Source organism: Podarcis vaucheri (genome assembly GCF_965113315.1).
Source record: "Podarcis vaucheri genome assembly, chromosome: 3".
Taxonomy (NCBI): domain Eukaryota; kingdom Metazoa; phylum Chordata; class Lepidosauria; order Squamata; family Lacertidae; genus Podarcis; species Podarcis vaucheri.
In genome coordinates, this window is record NC_138761.1 from 117,739,140 (window position 1) to 117,763,048 (window position 23,909).

The following is a 23,909-nucleotide window of genomic DNA, read 5'->3' on the forward strand; positions in this document are numbered from 1 at the left end:
TGGAACAGCACCTCAATAGCATATAAGCCTCCCTGCTGCCTTTGGCAAGACCAAGAGGTGGGGGAGGAGGGTCATGGGAAAAGACCTTTCAGACAGGAGGCTCCATGAGATGCTTCTTTCCAAACCTGGGCAACAAGCATCCCTTCCTGGCTTCTCCTTGCATCCTTTTGTCTGCCTCTCTCACACACACCCAGCCAGAATGGCTCCTTCCCTGGCTTCTTCCTCTGGCTGGCCTCATCACTTGGTGCATGGCATGTTCCAGCTTGTAGCCTTGATCAGCAAATTGCAACGCCACTTGCCAGGTAGGATGGCTTGGCTGAAGTTGTTGCCAGAGGCTTCTCAGGGCTAGCTGCAGATAGAGGAAGGTTTGCAGCATAGCTGTCAGCCGTCCCTTATTTGGCAGGAAACTCCCTTATCCCAGCGCCGTGTCCCGCTGCTGTCCCGGATTGAAGATGTCCCTTAAATTTCCTGGGTTTCATGCTGGCCCGGCTTGGGATGGAAGCAGCGGCTCGGGGTCCTCCGCTGCGAGAGAGAGCGCATGCACGAGTTGCCACGTCTCTGTCTCTCCCTTTCCCCCCTCAGGGGCACGTCGTGAGGAGACGGGTGGCAGCGGGCGGGCAGGCAGCCCCTCTCTTGCGAGACTTCCACCGCGCTGCCAGGAGAAGCCAGAGGCGGCAGCGGCGGTGGCGGCTGAGGAGGCAGCCTGAGGGAGGAGGAAGAGGAGGGGATGGGGAGGGACGCAGAAGGGCGGCGCTTCAGCGGCTGCGGTGGCACCGCAACCGCCTCATGCCGGACTCACGGGCGGGAGTCTCTCTCCCTCCCTCCCTCCCTCTTTCTTGGGCGGGGAAGGGTCGATGGAACTCCTCGCGCCAGGACGATGGCAGCCCCAACATGCATAAGCTAAGCAAAATCCCTTATTTTGGCTGCTGGTTCCTTATTTTCAAATCTGTAAGTTGACAGCTATGGTTTGCAAGGAGATGTAGCCTGCATGCACGAACAGCCCAGATTGGGATGGAGACTCACAAGTGGTGAGTATGCACATGTGCCTGTGTGTGAAATGATGGCACTTATCATCTAGCTCAGGGATGAGGAATTTGTGGTTCTCCAGATGTTGGCCTCTGGTACCCATCAGCCCCTGCAAGCACAGCTGATGGTCAGAGATGATGGGAGTTGCAGTCAAGCAACACATGGAGAGTCACAGGTTCCTCATCCATTCTGATCCACCTGTAAGCCACATAAGACCTAGTCCTGGCATAGGCAAACTTTGCCCTCCAGATGTTTTGGGACTACAGCTCCCATCATCCCTAGCTAACAGGACCAGTGGTCAGGGATGATGGGAGTTGTAGTCCCAAAACATCTGGAGGGCTGAGTTTGCCTGTGCCTGACCTAGTCCCTTCTTCCCTGGCTGACTGACTCCAACTACGAAAGCTGATCCTGCTGCTCAAAGGGCCTAATAGGGACCATCGGGGCGGGATCTTGCTTGGGGGTTGTAGTTGGCAGCAACATTTAATTCTGGGGGAAATATACTATTTTTGCTGCCATCTGGATTATGATCTTGTATTTTTATTTTTAGGCCTAACTATGAATTGATACTGGACTGTTTAACTTGATTAGTAGAATATATTTATTTATATCCCACCTTTTCCCCTGATGGCAGCTTACAGGTAAAAATAAGAACCACTAAAAACATAGGAAAAAACAACCATCAAAGAAAGAAATAAACATTGATGGAATCGAAACTATTTACATATATAAAACATTGATTGTTTTTTTAATTATAGCCTATCAATATTTGTATGGCTATAGACATTTGGTTGATATATCTTATAATTCCTGGTGAGTTCTCTTGAAATGTTGTTATATTTTATTATGGAAACTCCCAATGCTTGTGAGCTGCTTTGAGAAAACAGCGCATGAATGTTGTTGTTAAAATGTATATACCGCCCCATACCCAGAGGTCTCGGGGTGGTTCACAAGATAAAACCACAATATCAAAGCACAAAATACATGATCAAAATATAAACTAAAACAACCCAATAATCACTCACACACACACACACACACACACACACACACCTTAGAAGGGCATTGCATGTCAAACAGCCAAAGGCCTAGCTAAAGAGCAACGTTTTTGCCTGGTGCCTAAAGATGTAAATAAACATGGTGATGATGAGAATTTTCTTATTTATGAGATATAAACTCCTCTGCCAGTCATATAGGTAGATAGGAAGCCTGCGGCCCTCCAGATGTTGGTAGACAGCAGCTCCATCTGACCACTGGTTGTGCTGACAGCGGCTGATGGGAGTCCAATATCTGGAGAGCCACAGGTGCCCCATCCCTGGTGTAGATGATCCTCTAAAACAGCCTTTCACAACCTGTGGGTTCCCCAGATGTTGTTGAACTACAACTCCCATCACACCTAGCTAGCAAGGCAAGAGCTCAGAGATTCACGTCTCCGCTCCTCCACATGCAGCTGCTGGGTGACCTTGGGCCAGCCACACTTCTTTGAAGTCTCTCAGCCCCACTCACCTCACAGAGTGTTTGTTGTGGGGGAGGAAGGGAAAGGAGAATGTTAGCCGCTTTGAGACTCCTTAAAGGGAGTGAAAGGCGGGATATCAAATCGAAACTCTTCTTCTTCTTCTTCTGCTCTAAAATCACTTTTTTGAGAATTTGGAATGGGCATCTTGGGAAGATTCCAATCAGTATAACCAATTCCCAGCCCTGGTCAGTACGACCAGTTTTCAGGCACAATGGGAGTTGTACTCCAACAACATCTGGAGGGCCAACAGTTCCCCAGTATACTGGGTTGCAACCTTGCTGCCTGTACAGGTTCTTCTGAGTCAATGTAACTTCCATGAGATAATATGCATGACTACCCCAGCGCCAAGAAACACCTTCAGAAACAAACAGCTGAACACTTGCCTTGGAGGGGAAATACATTTGTCTCCGACTGTTGTGAAATTGCCTTGGCACATCTTCATTCAAAGTCCCCGAGCAGAAGACAGGTGAGAGCATCCAAATCTGGAGAGGTATCTTGACTGACGTTTGGGGTTACTCAAACAAGGAAAGTTTTGATGCGATTTCAGGACTCCTGGGAAAGGAAGATGCCTAGACCTTTGCTCACTCCCACAGCCCCGTCTCAACAGGTGATAAGATGCTTTCCGGAAAGAGATGTTGCCGCCCCAGTGTCCTGGCCAGTTCAACCCAAGATTTGCAGACCTTCCAAGTGTCCCTATTTTCCGGGGACAGTCCCAGATTTACTTAAGCCGTCCTGGTTTCTGATTTGATCCTAAAATCTCCCGCTTCCAGTACATCCAGATAAATGAAGTCTTTAAAGTGGATAAGAAAATCGGTTTTCAAACAGAAAAATCCAAACTGGGAACGGAATTATTAGATACAAAAACAAAAAACCTATCTAAGATGTACAGTTTATTGCTGGAATGGCATACGAAAGATGAACAAGTGAAATCTGTAATGATTGAATGGGCCAGGCACAATATCATGCTGGTGGATTGGGAGAAATTGCGGGGAAAAGGAATTAAATTTACAGCTTGTAATGTATTAAGAGAGAATTTGATGACAATGATGTATAGATGATATTTAACACCAGTGAAGTTAGCAAAAATGTATCATACTCATGATAATAAATGCTGGAAATGCAGAGAAAAAGGAGGAACCTTTTACCACATGTGGTGGACATGCCCCAAGGTAAAAGACTGCTGGGAAAGGATTTATAATGAATTGAAAAAAGTGTTGAAAAACACTTTTATTAAAAAACCAGAAGCCTTTTTACTTGGTATAGTGGGGGGTGAAATCCCCAAAAAGGATGTTACGTTTTTCTGTATGCCACAACAGCTGCGAGAATATTGCTAGTGAAGAATCGGAAGAAGCCAGATTTACCAACTATAGAAGAATGGCAGATGAAGATGATGGACTATATGGAACTTGCCGAACTGACCGGGAGACTCCGAGAGAAGAGACGGTGGAAGAAGATTGGTAGAAGTTTAAGGAATATTTGAAAAAAATATGTTAATATTTAAATCTTAGAATAGCTTTGGAAGTAAATTTAGGCTGTAGGGTTAGAAGTAGAAGATAGTGTATTTTAAAATAGTATTATTTGCAAGTGATAAAATGTGAAGATTTTTATGGTTAAAGTACCGTATTTTTCGTCCCATAGGACGCTCCATCCCATAGGACGCACCTAGTTTTTTGGGGGGAATATAAAGGGGGGAAAAATCCTTTATTTCCCCCCCAAAAGCAGGTCGGGGAAACAGAACCAGGTCGAGGAACAGCAGGATGGCGGCGCTGCGCCTCCCTGCTGTCCCCCGAGCTTGTGGGGCTGGCCGATGTCTGCCCCGCGCGAGGTGCGCTCTGCATCAGGGCGCCCCGCCCGCCGGGCGGCAGGCTGCTATCCGCAGAGTGGGGAGCCCTGCGGGGAACTCCTGCAAGGCTCCCCACGCTGCGGATGTCTGCCGGGCGCGGAGGGCGCTCTGCTTCAGGGCGCCCCTCGCGCTGGGCGGCAGGCTGCTATCCGCAGCCTAGACATCCCTGCGGACCTCCCGCAGGGCTGCCTAGGCTGCGGGTGTGTTCCCGAAGCCTGGAGAGCGAGAGGGGTCGGTGCGCACCGACCCCTCTCCCTCTCCCAAGCTTCAGCAAAAGCCTGCATTCGCCCCATAGGACGCACCCAGATTTCCCCTTCATTTTTGGAGGGGGGAAAGTGCGTCTTATAGGGCGAAAAATACGGTAAGTGTGATAAAAAAAAATGGTTAGAAATTATGATATATGTAAACTGCTAAAGATGAGGTAAAATGAAAATCAGATAGGGGGGACTTGGGGAAGCCCACCTAACAATGTTTAGAAAAAATAAGGATAAGACAAGAATCTGTTTCTATTGTTTGTTTTCCTGTGTGTTATAAAATGAATAAAAAATGGGGGGGTGAAATGTCCCGCTTTTCCTTAGGACACCCCCATTTTCATCAGAGAAATGTTGGAGGGTATGGAGTGATGTGACACCCATCCTGAGCCAAGGAGATAAGTACCGTATTTTTTGCTCTATAAGACTCACTTTTTCCCCTCCTAAAAAGTAAGGGGAAATGTGTGTGCGTCTTATGGAGCGAATGCAGGCTGCACAGCTATCCCAGAAGCCAGAACAGCAAGAGGGATTGCTGCTTTCACTGCACAGTGATCCCTCTTGCTGTTCTGGTTTCTGAGATTCAGAATTTTTTTCTCTTGTTTTCCTCCTCCAAAAACTAGGTGCGTCTTGTGGTCTGGTGTGTCTTATAGAGCGAAAAATACGGTAACTATATAATCTATAGAAGACATCTGAAGGCAGCCCTGTATAGGGAAGTTGTGGTGTGTTTTTTTAATGCTGAATGTTTTATTCTGTTTTTATGTATGTTGGAAGCTGCCCAGAGTGGCTGGGGCAACCCAATCAGATGACTGGCGTATAAAAATTCACAGATTGTTTTCCAGTCTTCTCCAATACGCTTCTGGTTCGCTATTGAACTCCTACCCATAGAGAGAACGCCTGTATTCGCCACTGCTATCAATCCATGACACATTACAGGAAGGTCTGCAGGAAGCTGAATCAATGAGAGACCTTTCTGAGCATGACAAATGATTCCATTGCCATCTAACCGGGCCCAGATTTGGGGATTCATGTTTGGAAGCATGACAAAGATCTGAATCATTAGCCCAGACTGCATAGGAAACTCCACATTGTTGTGATACGTTTGCTTGTATTACTGATCTCCTTTGAATCAGAGAGAGAATTCCCCCCAGCCCAGCCACACACATCTCATGTTTACTCACTGGTGACTTCATGCAGACATTTCTGGATTTCTATTGGTTATCCTGCCATATGATCATTTCTTGTGTGTTGTTGTGCGTCAGGGCATAACATGGCGCTGCCATGTTGGCTACCTCAAGCAGGAGATTTGGGGTAGCAATTAATGGTTTAATTTATTATTGTTGTACTTTGGCTACCAGAGAACGGAAGGGGGGAGTGTCAGTTTGCGGTTTTTAGTACAGAAAGTATCAATCTGATGTGTAGATACTGTTCCTATTCTATTTAATTATGGAAGCTTCTCTGTGTGAAAGAAGCCTCGTGATGTTCGGGTTATTCCTTACGGGAAACTGAGTACAGCTGTCTTAAACTGCTTCTGTTATCTCTTTCAGTCAAGGTCATGCTGACTATAATAGTAGGGCCAGAAGGAGCCTGGTTTCACTTACTTTCTTTTTCTATCTATTTTCTGTTTGGTGTGGTGTTCTGTATGCTTAGTGTTAAGTTTTTAGTCTTGTTACAGTGGCACCTCGGGTTAAGAAGGCCATTAAGTCTAGTGTAGTGTGAGGCTGCTTATACACTATGCCTTTAAAGCACATCCAGAACACATTTCTTTCTCTTCTGGGTGTTATAGTTTACCCCTCAGATAGTTTACAATTCCCACCAAACTTTAACAAACTACAGTGCCCAGAATTCTTTTTTGGGGGGGGATGAGCTTTGAATGTGTTTTAAAGGTATAGTGTGCCCATAATCTGAGCTATAGGAATCTTCATGTCCAGTACCCCAAATATTTCCCTGGGCTCCCTAACAAACTTCTTCCTCCATGATCTTTCATCTGTTTTGAAAAATGGAGTCCATTAGGGTTCTTCTAGACAGCTAGTTTACTCAGCAACCATCCTGATTTGTTTGCCCAAAGCTTACACAGTAGTTAGACTGTGACATTCATTGTGTTTTGTTTACAGGAAAACTATATAACAACAAGAATTCACCCTACATTCATCCTGAGCTGCTTGTAGGGTGTTTATAGGTCTTCCTACTAATCTTTTGTTCCTCCCACACTCTTCACATCCCAGCTGCAAAAATCCCACATTTTTTAAAAAAGTGTGTTTGTTAATCTAGACCAGGCTTCCTCAACCTCGAACCTCCAAATGTTTTTGGGATTACAATTCCCAGCATCCCTGACCACAGGTCCTGCTAGCTAAGGATCATGGGAGTTGTAGGCCAAAAAGTTCTAGAGGGCCGAGGTTGAGGAAGCCTGATCTAGACAACAGAAGACTTTAATCCTGGATATATGGTATGCGCCATCCCACAAAATAGTGACACTCTAGACTTCCCCTTAGCTTTTCTTAGTTTCCTTACATTTCTAACTAACTGACTTGTGGTAAGACTCCAGGGGGCTGGGAGGAGAGCAATGCTACCAGAGTTTGGTCTCATCTGGAAGAGAGAGCACTGAAGACTGTTTAAATGTTATTCTTGCAACATTTCTTCTTTACCTATATGAAAACACGGCATCAGTGGAGGCAAAGCATCAAAGCATCAGCTAAACTCCTCCTAGCTGTTTTAAGGCAAGCACCAGTACCATGTGTTTGGTCACAGTCCCACCACTTCTCCTGCATTTTATGGTCTTCGATCACAGTTTAGCTGAAAAGTAGAGTATATGTAACAGTTGTTATTGTTACTAATATTATTTTTCTCCAGATAAGTGTGTGATATATCTGCCAGCTGTTGGCTAGCAGTAGGAAAAGGTTCAGTGGAATGATATCTTTCTGACATGCAGAGAAGTTCCCAGGCTCAATCCCGTCTAAACCACTGAGCTTCTTGGGCTTGCTGATCAGAAGGTTGGTGGTTCAAATCCGCATGACAGGGTGAGCTCCTGTTGCTCTGTTCCAGCTCCTGCCAACCTAGCAGTTCAAAAGCATGCCAGTGCAAGCAGATAAATAGGTACCACTGCAGCAGGAAGTTAAATGGCGTTTCTGTGTGCTCTGGCTTCCGTCACAGTGTTCAGTTGCACCAGAAGCGGTTTAGTCCTGCTGGCCACATGGCCCAGAAAGCTGTCTGCAGATAAATGCTGTCTCCCTCAGCCTGAAAGCGAGATGACCACCACAACCCCATAGTTGCCTTTGACTGGACTTAACCATCTAGGGGTCCTTTACCTTTTACCTACCTTTTGTGTACAAATAAATGTGTGTTGATTCATTACCTTGTTATTATAGACCTCTGGTAAGGGAACCTAATATGCAGGAACAAGAGAGTAAAAGCAAGTTAAAAAACCCCAGTTTAGTCCAAGGTGCAAAGGACATAATTCTCATGAACATGGTGAGCGATGTGTTGGCGTGCCAGGCAGTGTCTCCTTGTTATTCAGGTGAACAGCAGTTGTGAGCTGGTACATTGGCCAGTTTCTCTCTCCTTCAGCATCAGCATGACATCACAATGGCCTGTGTCTCTCCTTCTGGTGGGACACATCCGTGTGAGAACACAGTGGCCAGTTTGTCCAGGGGCCCTTTACCTTACCTTTACCTCTCTTCCCCCCCTACCTTATCTCCAGGTACAACTGGGAGAAAGGCCTGCATGAATCCCTTGAGGAATGCTGGCAGTTAATGTAGATCATACTGAGCCAGATGGCTCAATGGTTTGGCTCAGGATAAGGAAAGCCTATTTATCGCAATAAACCTGCTGGGTTTTTAAGCTGCCACAAAACTATTTGTTTTTGTTGCAACAACCAGAACTTTGGAATTTGTACTTATCGCTTCCCATAGACCTATCACTGGAACTCTTTCTTTTTTATAGTGAATATGAATATTTTTTTATAATGTGAATATGAAGTCATTAGCTAAGCATCTTGGACCATTATTATCGTAAATTAGAAGGGAACCAACTCTTGTTGAATTAGTGTGCCTCTTGTTTGATCAGGATTCATTTAGAACACCAAAAACTTGTGGCAGCACACATTTGAAATGATAGGTTCTAAGTAAAGCTATGTTTATATTTTAGGTAGACATTTGTTTTCCCTCTGCAATCATCATTGGAACAAGCAGATTATTTAGTATCCTTACGGGAAATGCTGTTTCCTCAGTTTAGAATTTAGGTTTTAGTCTGGTTGGAAACATTTTGAAAGTTCTGAATGTACTGAAATTGCACAGCGGCTCATTGCTAAGAATGCAGTAACACAGCTCTTGAACTTCATTGAATGGTGTATTTATTTTCTGTGCTGTTTAGCCAAAAATAATAACAACAATACAGAAGAATAACTTTTAAATAATTCTGTATATGTGTTTGGGACATAGGAGCCAACTCCTAGATGCAGAGCTCCTTTCAGGGCCCCCAATAAAATATGAGGGGGCCAGACCGCCCCCCAAGTTGATGTGCATTGTCATTGATGGTATGTGTGCCCAACATCTTGTGACTGATTATGCAGAGAGGGGCTTACCTGCCGCCCCACATAGTTTATTCAAGTTTGCACCCCTGCTTTGGGGGTTTCCCTCAGCTAGTTTGTCATTTTTGAGATGGGAAACTGAACCAGACGAGCCCTTGACCCGATCCACAGAGGGGCTCTTCCTGCGCGCAACACGTGCATATTGGGGAAGTGGAGACCACGATGCTTGTCGTGTCTGACTCTTTGTGACCCCATGGACCAGAGCACGCCAGGCTCTCCTGTCTTCCATTGCCTCCCGCAGTTTGGTCAAACTCATGCTGGTAGCTTCGAGAACACTGTCCAACCATCTCGTCCTCTGTCGTCCCCTTCTCCTTGTGCCCTCCATCTTTCCCAACATCAGGGTCTTTTCCAGGGAGTCTTCTCTTCTCATGAGGTGGCCAAAGTATTGGAGCCTCAGCTTCACGATCTGTCCTTCCAGTGAGCACTCAGGGCTGATTTCTTACAAGAATGGAGAGGTTTGATCTTCTTGCAGTCCATGGGACTCTCAAGAGTCTCCTCCAGCACCATAATTCAAAAGCATCAATTCTTCAGTGATCAGCCTTCTTTATGGTCCAGCTCTCACTTCCATACATCACTACAGTAGTACTTCGGGTTACATACGCTTCAGGTTACATACGCTTCAGGTTACACACTCCACTAACCCACAAATAGTGCTTCAGGTTAAGAACTTTGCTTCAGGATGAGAACAGAAATCGTGCTCCGGTGGTGCGGCAGCAGCAGGAGGCCCCATTAGCTAAAGTGGTCTTCAGGTTAAGAACAGTTTCAGGTTAAGTACAGATCTCCGGAATGAATTAAGTACTTAACCCGAGGTACCACTGTACTGGGAAAACCATAGCTTTAACTATACGGACCTTTGTTGGCAAGGTGATGTCTCTGTTTTTAAGATGCTGCGCATCCTTACCGGGGAGCAACAAGCCTACTCCTTGACCCCAGCGCAGTTTCCTTCGGAGTCAGCGCGCACAGAACTGCAGGAGGCGCATTCCTGGGCTTCGACGCCGTTCCTCTTCGCTCCAGCCAGACGCTGGGAAAGACCCGCGCGCGTTTCGCCGAGGCGTCTTGCAGGAAGCTCCGCCCGGCGCGCTCGCTTGTTCTTACCTGCCTGCCTGCCGGTGCCAGACAGGGAGGAGACTGTGGAATCTCGCGTCCGGGCCAGGCGTGCGTCTTTGCGCACGGGGCTCGACGAGAGCGCAGGTCATCGGCGCATCTGCGCCGGCTCCTCGGGGCCCCGCCGCCTCGGAGGGTGGGGCTGGCGGGGAAGGAGGGAGGCACCTCCTGGGCTGGCGCTGTCGCGACCTGCACCCAGCGGCTCCTCCAGGACGGGAAGAGGCGGTGGCGGCGGCAGCGGCAGCAGCAGAGACGGCGCCCGGCTTGGGAAGGAGCGAGTGAGTAGCGCGTGGATTTGGGCACCATCAAAGACTTATCGGGTGGGGATCTGGGGCAGCCCGGGTGGCCGGGGCTGGTGCCAGCGCGCTCGCGATTTCCCAGGCTGCTTGCGGAAGGGAAGCGCGCGATTCGGAGTAGCTCAGTCAGTGGGAACACCTGCGCCGTTGCTATGCTATGGGGAGTGGGGAGCGCGCGGGTTACTTCCAGAGGGCGGGAAGCGTGCGACTCGAGAGTTGCAGCAGCACGTCTGCTAGCCACTAGGAAGGCACTACAGGAGGCCGTGCACACGTATGGCTGTTTAGATTATTATTAAAGCTTTTTTCGTGATCTAGAAAACTTAATGTAAACAAAAAACAAAAACGGATACAAGTATCTGAATGGAGTCCTCTCTTAAAGATAGTTCTTAACGCTTACCGCCCACAGAAGTTAGTAGCAGTGGCGTAGCGTGGGGGGTGCAGGGGGAGGCCGGGCGCAACATCTGGGGATTAGGGTTAGGGGGCGCAAATCCACTGGTTAGGGGGCACAAATTACTTGCCTTGCCCCGGGTGCTGACAACCCACGCTACGCCACTGGTTAGCAGACCCTCCCAGCTCTCATATATATATATGAAATATCAATTTATGTACCGCCTTTATCAACAATCCCAGGACAGTGTACAACATTAAGAGCACACAAACACATATATAGGTAGATGCTTGTAAACTCCTGGGAGAGCTTTTTCTTTCCTTTTCAAAAGAATAAATCTTCTAAGTAGGTCAAATAATATGGATAGCATATCAGAGCATGTCTTGGTCATGTGTTTATACACACACACACACACACACACATTTACATATATACACACTCTGATATGCTATCCCTATTATTTGATCTACTTAAGAAGATTTATTCATTTGCATATATATATATATCTCAGAGCTGGACTTTAATATGATGCCATGAGCGAGGACAAAATTTGGTGCCACCGCTAAATATTTATTAGTGTCACACTAATTCCTTTAGGCACAGTTTCTTTTTTTTCAGATCTTCTCAGTTGGTACCAATATAAATATAGTTGTTGTTGTTGTTATGTGCCTCCTTGGCTCAGCGCCCTGTACAACCCACACTGCCCTGAAGCCAGCGCTAGATAGATAGATAGGTAGGTAAAGGTAAAGGGACCCCTGACCATTAGGTCCAGTCGTGGCCGACTCTGGGGTTGCGGTGCTCATCTCGCTTTATTGGCCGAGGGAGCCGGCGTACAGCTTCCGGGTCATGTGGCCAGCATGACTAAGCCGCTTCTGGCAAACCAGAGCAGCGCACGGAAACGCCATTTACCTCCCCGCTGGAGCGGTACCTATTTATCTACTTGCACTTTGACGTACTTTCGAACTGCTAGGTTGGCAGGAGCTGGGACTGAGCAATGGGAGCCCACCCCGTCGCGGGGATTCAAACCACCGACCTTCTGATCACCAAGTCCTAGGCTCTGTGGTTTAACCCACAGCACCACTTGCATCCCAAGATAGATAGATAGATAGATAGATAGATAGATAGATAGATAGATAGATATAATTGCTTGTGCACTGCCTGAAGAGCTTTTTCTTCTTTTCTTCACGGTTTGAGCTTATTGCACTGATCCTAGCCTGACTACACTGGCTGCCAATTAGCTTCTGGTCGCAATTCAAAGTGCTGGTTTTGACCTATAAAGCCCTAAATGGCTCAGGATCGCAATACCTCAAGCACTGCCTCTCCTCATATGAACCAACTGGAGGACCCTGAGATCAATCTCTGAGAGCCTTCTTTGTGTGTCTCCTCCACCACACAAGAATGGGCCTTTCCTGTGGTGGCTCCCTGCTTGTGGTGACTCACCTGGTGCCAATCATTACATATCTTTAGGTGCCAGGTGAAAGTGCTTCTCCTCCACCAGGTGTTCAGCTGATTAACATTCTATGGCTTTTTAAATGTGTTTGTGGGAAGGAGGATTGTAAGTTTTTGTTTTATTCTGTATTCTCAATTTGTATTTTTCTGTTGTCAGCCTCTCTAGGATGTTCAGATGAGGGTTAGTATACAAATATAATTGATGATGATGATGAATGAATGAATCTTCTAAGCAGATTAAATAATATGTAGAGCCATAAGTGTGATTGCTCTAACAAACATGGTTTCCAGCACCCAAATTTCCTTCCACAGGAGCACCTTAAAAGATTGCAAATTTAATGGACTTTCAAGTCTTGAATAAACTATTGGGAGGGGAGTGGTGTGTGTGTGTGTGTGTGTGTGTGTGTGTGTGTGTGTTTGGGGGGAGGGGTGTGTTAAAGAAAAAGACATGACCTTGAAAACAAGAGACATCTGGTATATTTATTGAGTTTGATGGATAGCAGAGGATTTTCTTTTGTTGTTGCTGGGTCACAGAGTTCAGGAAAATAATAGTTCATAGAAGCTCCTTGGAATTTAATTAGTGGTTCTTCCTGTTTATTGGTGGGGGGAAGATTCCAAGGATTGAGTTGAATGGGATGTATCCACAGAATCTCTCCAGAAAAGGCATCCCCATTGAAAACTATGGAATGCACTTCAGGATATAATATCATTTAATAATAATAATAATACTTTTTATTTATATCCCACCCTCCTCAGCCGAAGCCGGGCTCAGGGCAGCTAACAACAATAAAATAATACAACATTCTAAAATTATTTAATTATAAAATTAATTCAAATCAAATTGATGGCAACCATGTTTTTGGTTGTAACCAGTAATTATTTAGAAATAATTACTGTTATTTATTACATTTGCATGCCGCCCTATGCCCACAGGTTTCAGGGCAGTTCACAACATAAAATCACAATATAAAAACAAAAAATGCATAATCAAAACAGAAACAAAAGCAACCCAAGAACCCACACACCTATCACATTTTAAAAGGGCATTGGACGTCAATCAGCCAAAGGCCTGGTTAAAGAGGAAGGTTTTTGCCTGGAGCCTAAAGGTATATAATGAAGGCACCAGCCGAACATTCATGGGAATATCTCCAGTTGGCTTCAGTCATCCTGGTCCTAAACCAGGTGAAGTGGCCTCGCAGCTGGGTAACTGTGCAAGAAAAAAAAAAAGTCTCTCTTTTTTTCCCTTCGCCTCCTTTCTTTCTGAACAGATGTTGACTTTTCTTCCATTCTTGAGCCTCTGGGATTTTCAGTAGCAATATGACTTCATCGAATGAATATGGTTCCAGTTCCTGGGAGCTCATTGTTGCTATCGATCACCAGTGCGGAGGGGAGCAAAAGGAAAGCACCCTCCAAGTATCAGGAGATCTTCATATTGGAGGAGTGATGCTTAAGCTCGTGGAACAAATCAGTGAGTTCAAAGATATATACTTTTCTGTATATGCACCAAGGCAGAACATTTTGGTTAATATCCTTATATGGGCAGTTTCTTCAAGTGTCACTATACAACAACTCTTCATTGGTGCTCATGTGTTTTTTTTTGGGGGGGTAGGATGTGTCCTGTTTAAGCTATTGCAGGATGAACCCCTTTTTGGTAATAAAGGGCTGGATTCAACTAAGTAGTTGCACTAGTGGGAGTTAGTGCAAGAAGTCCCATTAGTGCAACAGGGCTCCCGCTACCCCCAAAATTGGCTGTGGGGGGGTGAGTCAGGAGAACCCCCAGAATGTTGTGCATGGGGTGAAGAGGGGAGATTATTCTGTGTGAGAAGCAGAAATGTTTGCGCTGACAGAATGACTCAGTAGTGCAACACTTGAGTGCCTCCCAAGGCTTTTAATCTTTAGCTGCATTCTAATTTTATATTGTACGTTTTGTTTTGCTTTTAAATTGTAAGCTACTTGAGAGAAAGAGAGAGAGAGAAATATTTGTAGCAAGCGACAATTATAATGAATAGTAACGCTTGGATGACTTGCAGTAGACCAGTGATGGCCAAACTTGGCCCTCCAGCTGTTTTGGGACTACAGTTCCCATCATCCCTGACCACTGGTCCTGTTAGCTAGGGATGATGGGAGTTGTAGTCCAAAAACAGCTGGAGGGCCAAGTTTGGCCATCACTGCAGTAGACGGTCAAGAGATTCCGGCTTTCGTTGATTAACAAGAGCAACAACCAAAGGCTTGTGCTTCCTTCTTTCAAATTAGGCTATCAACTGATTCTCGGGGCTTCCAAATGTCGTGCCCCACATGTGGCGAAAAGAGGTCACTTGAGGTCATGGTGACATCATGGGATAGACAGATAGGCAGCCGCACCTACCTATCAAACTTGGGGAACTGGGAAAAATAGATAGATAGATAGATAGATAGATAGATAGATAGATAGATTCTTTATTGTCATTACACAAGTGCAACATTGCACAAAGTGCAACGAAATTGGATGCCATCCCTTAAAACAACAAAAGCAAGACAACAACAACAACCAAACAAACCACATTCCAGCCACACCCACACCACACCCATCAAACTCCCAGGTCACACTAACGAGTTACAGCATTCAAAAGGGCCACAGCTCTTGGATAGAAACTGTTTTTCAGTCTATTTGTCTTTGACTTGATGTTTCTATATCTTCTGCCAGAAGGCAGTAGTGCAAACAGACAGTGTCCCGGGTGAGATGAATCCTGCAGGATGTTATTTGCTTTCCTAAGACAACGGGAACCGTACAGTTCTTCCAAAGATGGGAGAGGATGACCAATAATCCTTTGGGCTGTGGTTATGACCTTCTGGAGCACCTTCCTCTCCCTAGCTGTACAACTGGAGAACCAAGCACAAATACAGTATGTAAGAATGCTCTCTATGGAGCCTCGGTAGAAGGACACCAGCAGTCTCTCACTCAGATTGTTCTTCTTTAAAAGTCTGAGGAAATAAATTCTCTGCTGGGCCTTCTTCACCAGAGCAGTGGTATGTGCGCTCCAAGTCATGCCCTGATCGATAGCTACTCCCAAAAACCTGAATTCCGCCACCCTCTCCACCCGTTCCCCGTTGATATACAAGGGCTGAATGTCCACCTTTTTTTTCCTGTAATCCACCACCAATTCCTTGGTCTTAGCCGTATTAAGAGCCAGATTGTTCTCTCCACACCAAACACAGCTCACCAGCCTAGGTGCAAAGTAGAGCCAGGTGGATTCGTGTTTACATAAGAAGGCTTATAATGGTACCTGTTCTTTGAACTCAGGGACGGGAAACCCGCAGCCCTAAAAATGTTGTCCCACTACAACTCCCATCATCCCTGACCAATCACCTTTAGCAGGTTGTTAACGCTTGTGCTTGGTTTTGTTGTTTTCCCCAGGAGTGTCGCAGGACTGGTCAGACTATGCCCTTTGGTGGGAGCAGAAGCAGTGCTGGCTTCTCAAAACTCACTGGACGCTGGATAAGTATGGGGTGCAAGCAGATGCCAAGCTGTTGTTCACTGTTCAGCACAAAATGTTGCGCCTCCGTCTGCCGAGCATGAAGACGGTGAGGCTGAACGTTAGCTTCTCAGCTGTGGTCTTCAGGGTAGTTGGAGACATCTGCAGGACCCTTGGTAAGTGTGGCCTCTCCAAGACTCTGGGTAGTTGAATATGTGTTGGTAACACAATTGTTGTTGTTGTTTAGTCGTGTCCAACTCTTTGTGACCCCATGGACCAGAGCACGCCAGGCACTTCTGTCTTCCACTGCCTCCTGCAGTTTAGTCAGATGCATGCTGGTAGCTTCGAGAACCCTGTCCAACCATCTCGTCCTCTGTCGTCCCCTTCTCCTTGTGCCCTCCATCTTTCCCAACATCAGGGTCTTTTCCAGGGAGTCTTGTCTTCCCATGAGGTAGCCAACGTATTGGAGCCTCAGCTTCAGAATCTGTCCTTCCAGTAAGCACTCAGGGCTGATTTCCTTCAGAATGGATAGGTTTGATCTTCTTGCAGTCCATGGGACTCTCAAGAGTCTCCTCCAGCACCATAATTCAAAAGCATCAATTCTTCAGCGATCAGCCTTCTTTATGGTCCAGCTCTCACTTCCAGACATCACTACTGGGAAAACCATAGCTTTAAATATATGGACCTTTGTTGGCAAGGTGATGTCTCTGCTTTTTAAGATGCTGTCTAGGTTTGCCATCGCCTTTCTCCCAAGGAGCAGGTGTCTTTTAATTTCGTGAATGCTCTTTGCTAACACAATTAGTAGTATACAAAGATGCATTATATACTGAGTCAGACAATTGTTCCTTCTAACTTAGTACTGTTGAATGGTTTCTTTAAATGTAAAGGTTCATCATTGTTCCACTCCATGTGTATGTCTTTAAGGGGCCAGAGCAACGGCCAGTGCAAGATAACGAGACCCAGCTTTACAGCTGTGAAACATAGCAGGTGCTGCTGAGTTGTATTTGATTAAGGCATGTCAGCATTTGGGTAGAGTATATAAGGGGCAGCACCTAGCTCTCCCATTACCCTGGGGGATGGGTTGGTGGTTGGGTCATGTTGGTTTGTTGATGTATTTAGTGTAAATGGAGTTTTTGTTTTTCCTTATTAAAACCTTTAAGTACTTTTTGAGTCCTTTCTTTTTAATGCATGATCTCCCCAGCAAGCTCTCTGCAACGTTACTATACTGCAAAAAGCCAACATCTTTGGTTATGGGCCCAGCTGCTGAGTGGATGACTGCATATTTTTGGACTCTGAGAAAGGTTTGAAAACTCCTTCTCCTGTTAGCATAGTTTTTGTGGGTCTGGAAGAGTTCCAGAATGGTTGACCGGGTTCCTGAAGCTGAGAAGGCTCTGGTTTTCCCACAGCTGACAGATGAGAACTATAGTTTATGGTCTTTTCGGGTGGAGGCGCTTTTGACCTCTAGAGAAGTATGGACCTATGTAACTGATGACCCTCCTAACCCTGTAACTAATGCTTGGTCGAAAGGAGATGCAAAAGCCAGGGCGATAATTAATTTGGCAGTCAGCGACCAGCAAGTAGTCTATATAAGAAATAAGAAAACTGCCAAAGAAATGTGGGACAGTCTTGCAGCAGTGCATGTTAGAAAAGAGTCAGCGTCTGCATTGACGTTTTTCAAGCAGTTGTACCAGACGAAGTTGCAGCCTGGTGGTGATTTGGCAGCACACTTGAGACGTCTGGAGGCAATACGCGGCGAATTAATTCGAAGGGACATGGAGGTACCTGATATTCAGTATGTTTTTATCATCCTTTGTTCCCTTAATGAGGACTTTGATGGTATAGCTAGCCAGATATCTGCCGTTCCACCAGCACAATTAACTGTGGAAGGGGTAACGGCAAGATTAATGGGCGAGTTGGATAGAAGGGAGGCTTGTGCCATAAGCACTCCTGTTTCCAGAAAGAATGAGGAACACCATATGCAAACCTGTGGTGATACAACTGCATTTAAAGCTGCAAAGCGTTGTTGGTTCTGCAATAAGCAAGGACATTTTGCAAAGGACTGCAGAGCCAAAAGAAAGCAAAGTACTCCCAAGCCTGTTTCTGTTCGTCAGTCACGGTCGTCAGCCCAGCAGCCGACATCGTATAGTAGAGACAGAAACGAGCCGCGAGCTTTTCACGCTCGGACTAAAGATCGTAAAAGAATTAAAGGTGCCAAGTGGAAGTCTTTTGTTATTGACTCAGGAGCATCGCAGCACGTCTGCAATGATCGAAGCTTGTTTATTTCTTTTGAAGAGGAAATTGGTAATGTACATTTAGCCAATTCACAAGTCCTGCAGTCGCTTGGCAGGGGTACTGTTAAACTTGACTCTTTAAACATTACAATAGCGAACTGCATTTACTGCCCGTCAATGGACAATTTATTATCAGTAAGGTGTTTTGCTCGTCAAGGCATAACTGTGCGTTTCTTAAAGTCAATGTGTGAGTTTTTTGAAGGGAACAAACGTCTATTGTATGCCCGGGAATCTGATGGTTTATATAGACTGTATTTTCGCACCTACTCACAATCGCCTATAAATTGCAGAGTAGCACAGTCAAGCCAGGGGTTGAGGAATGTAAGGCCACATTCTGGGTGTGTCCACGAGGCGCACAGAATTCTGGGACACCTGAATTTTGCTGATGTAATTAAGACACAGAATATTGTCAATGGCCTCAACTTAAAACCATGTAAATTCTTTATGCAATGTCTATCCTGTTGCAAGAATAAGATTAAGGTTGCACGCAAGGGTAGGTGCTCAGATAGGAAAGTAACTGAGCCATTTGAGCGTGTACATTGTGATTTAGTTGGGCCACTCCCACCATCATTAGGAGGTTCGAAGTACTGGCTTACCCTGATAGACCAGTATAGTAGATATTGTTGGACTTATGCAATAGCTGAGAAGTCCCAAGCATTTGAGAAGTACAAGGTTTTTTGCAACTGGGTAAAAACACACTTTAACAAACCAATTAAGAACCTGTTTTCTGACCGGGGCGGGGAATTTGTTTCTGAGGATTTTGAGAAATTCCTGGAAGCGCAGGGGACTACTCATGAGTTATCTTGCCCCCGAAGTCCCTGGCAAAATGGGCTTGTTGAAGTTGTGCAGCGTGACCTGCAGGCAGGGGTTAAAACTTATCTGCACGATGCTAATCTGCCCAAAGTCTTTTGGGCTGAAGCACTCGATGCCTTTTGTTATGTTAGAAATCGCAGTTATCATTCTGGTTTAGATGTCACCCCCTATGAGAAGCTGTTTAAAAAACGCCCTAATATGAAATACCTACGTATTTGGGGTTCAGATGTAATTATGCATTATCCCGCTAAGCAGAAATTGGGTGAACGTAGTGTTCAGGGAAAATTAATGGGCTACCAGCAGGGGGCGTACAGAATTTACATACCAGCAACTGGCAAATTTCATATTACCAGAAGCATGATACAAACTGTAAATTGGAATGGGGTTGCTGTTTTCCAAGATGCTAACGGTATAGATGATACTGAGGAAGAAGAGGAAGCAGCAGCAGCAGGAGGAGGAAATGGTGCTTCTGAATTAATGGAAAAAGACAAAAAGCCTGTTGAATCGGATAATTTGTTTGAGGATTTAAAGGCACAGGCACCTGAGGGGAGGTTAGATTCTCTTGAGTTTTCTGACCGTGAGCTTAGCCTACAGGCACCTCTTCAGTCTGACAATGATGATTTACAACCTGAAACTAGTAGTTCACTGAGTCCCATTAAGTCTGACGAGTCTGACTCTCCTTCCGGACTGAGACGTTCAGATAGAAAGAGGCAGAAGCCACAACGTTTCGCAGATGAACATTTTAATACTGTGTATGCCAATAAGGCGGTTTTTGAGCCAAAAAGCTACAATGATGTTCAGAATTTACCTAAGCACCAAGCTGTAAATTGGTATAAAGCTATGAACTCTGAGATAGCTTCTTTAAAAGAGCATAACACTTGGTCTCTTGTACCACAAACCCCAGATATGAGAGTTATTGATTCAAAATGGGTTTATAGAGTTAAAATGAAAGACATGTACAAAGTATGCTTTATGTTTTTGTTCCACAATGATGAACCGCAGGGGAAATGTTGAATGGTTTCTTTAAATGTAAAGGTTCATCATTGTTCCACTCCATGTGTATGTCTTTAAGGGGCCGGAGCAAGGGCCAGAGCAAGATAACGAGACCCAGCTTTACAGCTGTGAAACATAGCAGGTGCTGCTGAGTTGTATTTGATTAAGGCGTGTCAGCATTTGGGTAGAGTATATAAGGAGCAGCACCTAGCTCTCCCATTACCCTGGGGGATGGGTTGGTGGTTGGGTCATGTTGGTTTGTTGATGTATTTAGTGTAAATGGAGTTTTTGTTTTTCCTTATTAAAACCTTTAAGTACTTTTTGAGTCCTTTCTTTTTAATGCATGATCTCCCCAGCAAGCTCTCTGCAACGTTACTATACTGCAAAAAGCCAACAAGTACTACCTGTACTGACTAGCAGCTGTTCTTTATATATATTTTTTTATATATATATATATAATTTTTATTGATTTTAACATATAAATTATAAAATGTACCACAAAACTTATCACTTATACAATCTTTTTAGACTTCCACCAGCACCTCTGATGATCCACCATTTTAACCACTTCTTATGCAATTCTTGTTTGTTTCGCCAATTAAATCCGGATTTTTTAGTGTTTTGGAGTCTACCGCTATGCCAAACAAGCTTGAGGCTGCGCTTCTCGAGGGTAGAAAATGGCGTCCCGTGCCGGCGTCTCAATCTCGCTGCTCTTTTTGCTCCTTAATGGAGCTTTCCTTGGCAGCAGAGAGACCGCTCTATGGCTTGCAGGGATCCTGTCCTCAGGATCTTCCTCCTGAGGCTTTTGGGGGCTTGCAGCGCCCTTGCAAAAACCCCGTTTTCCCCTGAAAAGCTGGATTCTCCCCAGAGGGCTGAATTCCGCTTGCAAATCGGCTCCGTGGTAAACCGGAAGTGTGACTAGCAGCAGTTCTGCAGGTTTTCAGACAAGGCTGCCTCCCAAAGCCTGTGTTCTGCCATTGACCTATGTCCCTTCCCACAACTGCAATCCCTTCCATATTTTTTGCCTTGTGGTTGGCTTCCCACGAAACCGCTCTTTGCAAAGGATGGAAACAGAACAACATCTGGCTTTGGTAAATTTCGCTCTATGTTGTTCGGTGCGGGTTATAATTCCTAAGGCTTGTTTGATGATCTAAGAATGAGCTTTCTGCTTCTGTGATTAAAGGAAAGAGTTTCTTCTTCAGTTATCTGTGTTAACCATATATAGATATTCTATACAGTGGTACCTTGGTACCCAAACAGCTTGCCTCGTGAACGCCACAAACCCAGAAGTGAGTGTTCTGGTTTGCGAACATTTTTCAGAAGCCAAACATCCGACGCGACTTCCATGGCTTCCGACTGAGTGCAGGTGTCGGGAGTCAAATGGACTCCCAGAACAGATTAAGTTTGACAACCAAGGTACCACTGAACTGTTTGTTTCAGTGGGTTAATCCCAAGCTAATTGGATGAAAGCCCAATACAGTGGTACCTTGGGTTACATACGCTTCAGGTTACAGATGCTTCAGGTTACAGACTCTGCTAACCCAGAAATAGTACCTCGGGTTAAGAACTTTACTTCAGCTTTTCAAACAGCCAAGGTACCTCTTTATTTTTTTGAACAGTGTACCTCTTTTCTCCACCTGACACTACATTGCAGACTGGTTTTAAAACCTCTTTGGGTGGTATTTCAATTATGGTTTATGTTGTGGAGCAGTTATCCTTCCTTGCATGGATATCATTCATAGCACTTCTTTAGATCAGAGGTACTATCTGTAGAGGGACACGGGTGGCACTGTGGGTTAAACCACAGAGCCTAGGACTTGCCGATCAGAAGGTCGGAGGTTCAAATCCCCGCAACGGGGTGAGCTCCCGTTGTTCGGTCCCTGCTCCTGCCAACCTAGTAGTTCGAAAGCACGTCAAAGTGCAAGTAGATAAATAGGTACCACTCCGGCAGGAAGGTAAACGGTGTTTCCGTGCACTACTCTGGTTCACCAGAAGCGGCTTTGTCATGCTGGCCACATGACCTGGAAGCTGTACACCGGCTCCCTCGGCCAATAAAGCGAGATGAGCGCCGCAACCCCCGAGTCGTCCACGACTGGACCTAATGATCAGGGGTCCCTTTACCTTTACTTTACTGTCTGTAGGCTAAGCCAGACCCCACCTAGAGTACTCTTGGCACGGTTGTTCAAAGAAGGCTAATGGGAGCAGGAACCACCCTGAAATCTACAGATAAAGGGCTGTATATTAAATAAATTAATAAGTAGAGAAGAGGTAAACAAAGACAGTGAGGGGCCTGGGGAGCAAGTCCAAAGAGGAAACACTGAATGAATGAGTTGGGTGTCTGACTCAGTTAGCTCAGTCAGTAGAGCACGGAACTTTTAATCTCAAGGATGTGGGTTTGGCAAAAGATTCCTGCATTGAAAGCAGTTGGACAAGATAGCAGAAGAACTCTCACCTAGGTTCTGGGCAGATTTATTTCCTGTTGCTCCAGAGAGTAGGACTTGAACAACTGGGTTTGAATTCTAAGAAAAAAGTATATAAGGAAATGTGGCAAATTGCTCTGATGTAAAACCTTACCTTTCAAGTTCAGGCTCAAAGAAATGGTCCAGAAGCAGATAATTTTTATGCTATATGGTATAAATTTATTGAGCATATAACTTAAGTCTGAGGGCATTCTTCACCCTCCCACAACTCTCAGAAGATTATGGACTATATTTGGCACGGGTACAGAAGCACCTTGTTGATTTAACATTTGATTGTCCCACACTTGTTTGCTTCATTTGTTACGGGTATTGTTCTATGTGTTCTATTTTTATGCACCTTAAACTTGATGTAAAAACGTAATAATAATAATAATGTTATTCCCAAAAAAGAAAGAAAGAAAGAATAGAAACATTTTCTCTCAAAAAAGAAAGAGGATATAGACTAAACGTTAAAGGTAAAGGGACCCCTGAGCATTAGGTCCAGTCATGGCCGACTCTGGGGTTGCGCCGCTCATTTCGCTTTATTGGCCGAGGGAGCCGGCGTACAGCTTCCGGGTCATGTGTCCAGCATGACTAAGCTGCTTCTGGCAAACCAGAGCAGCGCGCGGAAACACCGTTTTCCTTCCTGCCAGAGTGGTACCTATTTATCTACTTGTACTTTGACGTGCTTTCAAACTGCTAGGTTGGCAGGAACAGGGACCGAGCCACGGGAGCTCACCCCGTTGCAGGGATTTGAACCGCTGACCTTCTGATTGGCACGTCCTAGGCTCTGTGGTTTAACCCACAGCACCACCTGCGTCGGGACCTATTATATCCAGAAAAAATCTCATATATATATCTTGGTGAATGTGAAGCAGAGATGAATATCAGACAGATAGACAGACAGAGTATACACAGACACACACTAGGGTTTCTGCCCCTGCTCGCTTCGCTGCCCCACCTACTTGTCAACCCCATTGCAAACTATCCTTCCCCCATACTTAATCAACCCCCTCCCTTTACATTTCAACACCACCCCCGTGAGCAACTTTGGATTTGTTTTTGCGAAGAAAAATGGAATGCACCATTGCATTAAAATTATTTACCGTATTTTTTTGCTCTATAAAGCTCACTTTTTCCCTTTAAAAAGTAAGGGGAAATGTATGTGCATCTTATGGAGCGAATGCAGGCTGCGCAGCTATCACAGAAGCCAGAACAGCAAGAGGGATTGCTGCGCTCACTGCGCAGCAATCCCTCTTGCTGTTCTGGCTTCTGAGATTCAGAATAATTTTTTTCTTGTTTTCCTCCTCCAAAAACTAGGTGCGTCTTGTGGTCTGGTGCATCTTATAGAGCGAAAAATACGGTATCTATCTTTAGAGAGAGATGAGGAGGAGTGGTTCTGAAACTGTCAAAATGGCAGTGCTAACGCACCATCTTCCTACTGGTACA

The 23,909-nt window shown here is 45.3% G+C and overlaps 1 protein-coding gene and 1 long non-coding RNA gene across 2 annotated transcripts in view; both read left to right on the forward strand.

Annotated features, from left to right (window-relative positions):
* Positions 1 to 4,051: 4,051 nt before the first annotated feature.
* Positions 4,052 to 4,881, forward strand: LOC309528919. Its single transcript, XR_014217982.1, has 2 exons — positions 4,052 to 4,148; positions 4,749 to 4,881. It is a non-coding gene; the product is annotated as an uncharacterized lncRNA (long non-coding RNA).
* A 5,525-nt stretch (positions 4,882 to 10,406) lies between these two features.
* The window catches only part of FERMT1 (FERM domain containing kindlin 1), a 44,329-nt gene continuing 30,826 nt past the window's right edge, over positions 10,407 to 23,909 (forward strand). The window contains exons 1-3 of the mRNA XM_082216377.1: positions 10,407 to 10,597; positions 13,721 to 13,920; positions 15,847 to 16,080. Coding sequence (XP_082072503.1) covers positions 13,770 to 13,920; positions 15,847 to 16,080 — 385 coding nt within the window. The 5' untranslated portion in view covers positions 10,407 to 10,597; positions 13,721 to 13,769. The remainder of the gene's footprint in view (positions 10,598 to 13,720; positions 13,921 to 15,846; positions 16,081 to 23,909) is intronic.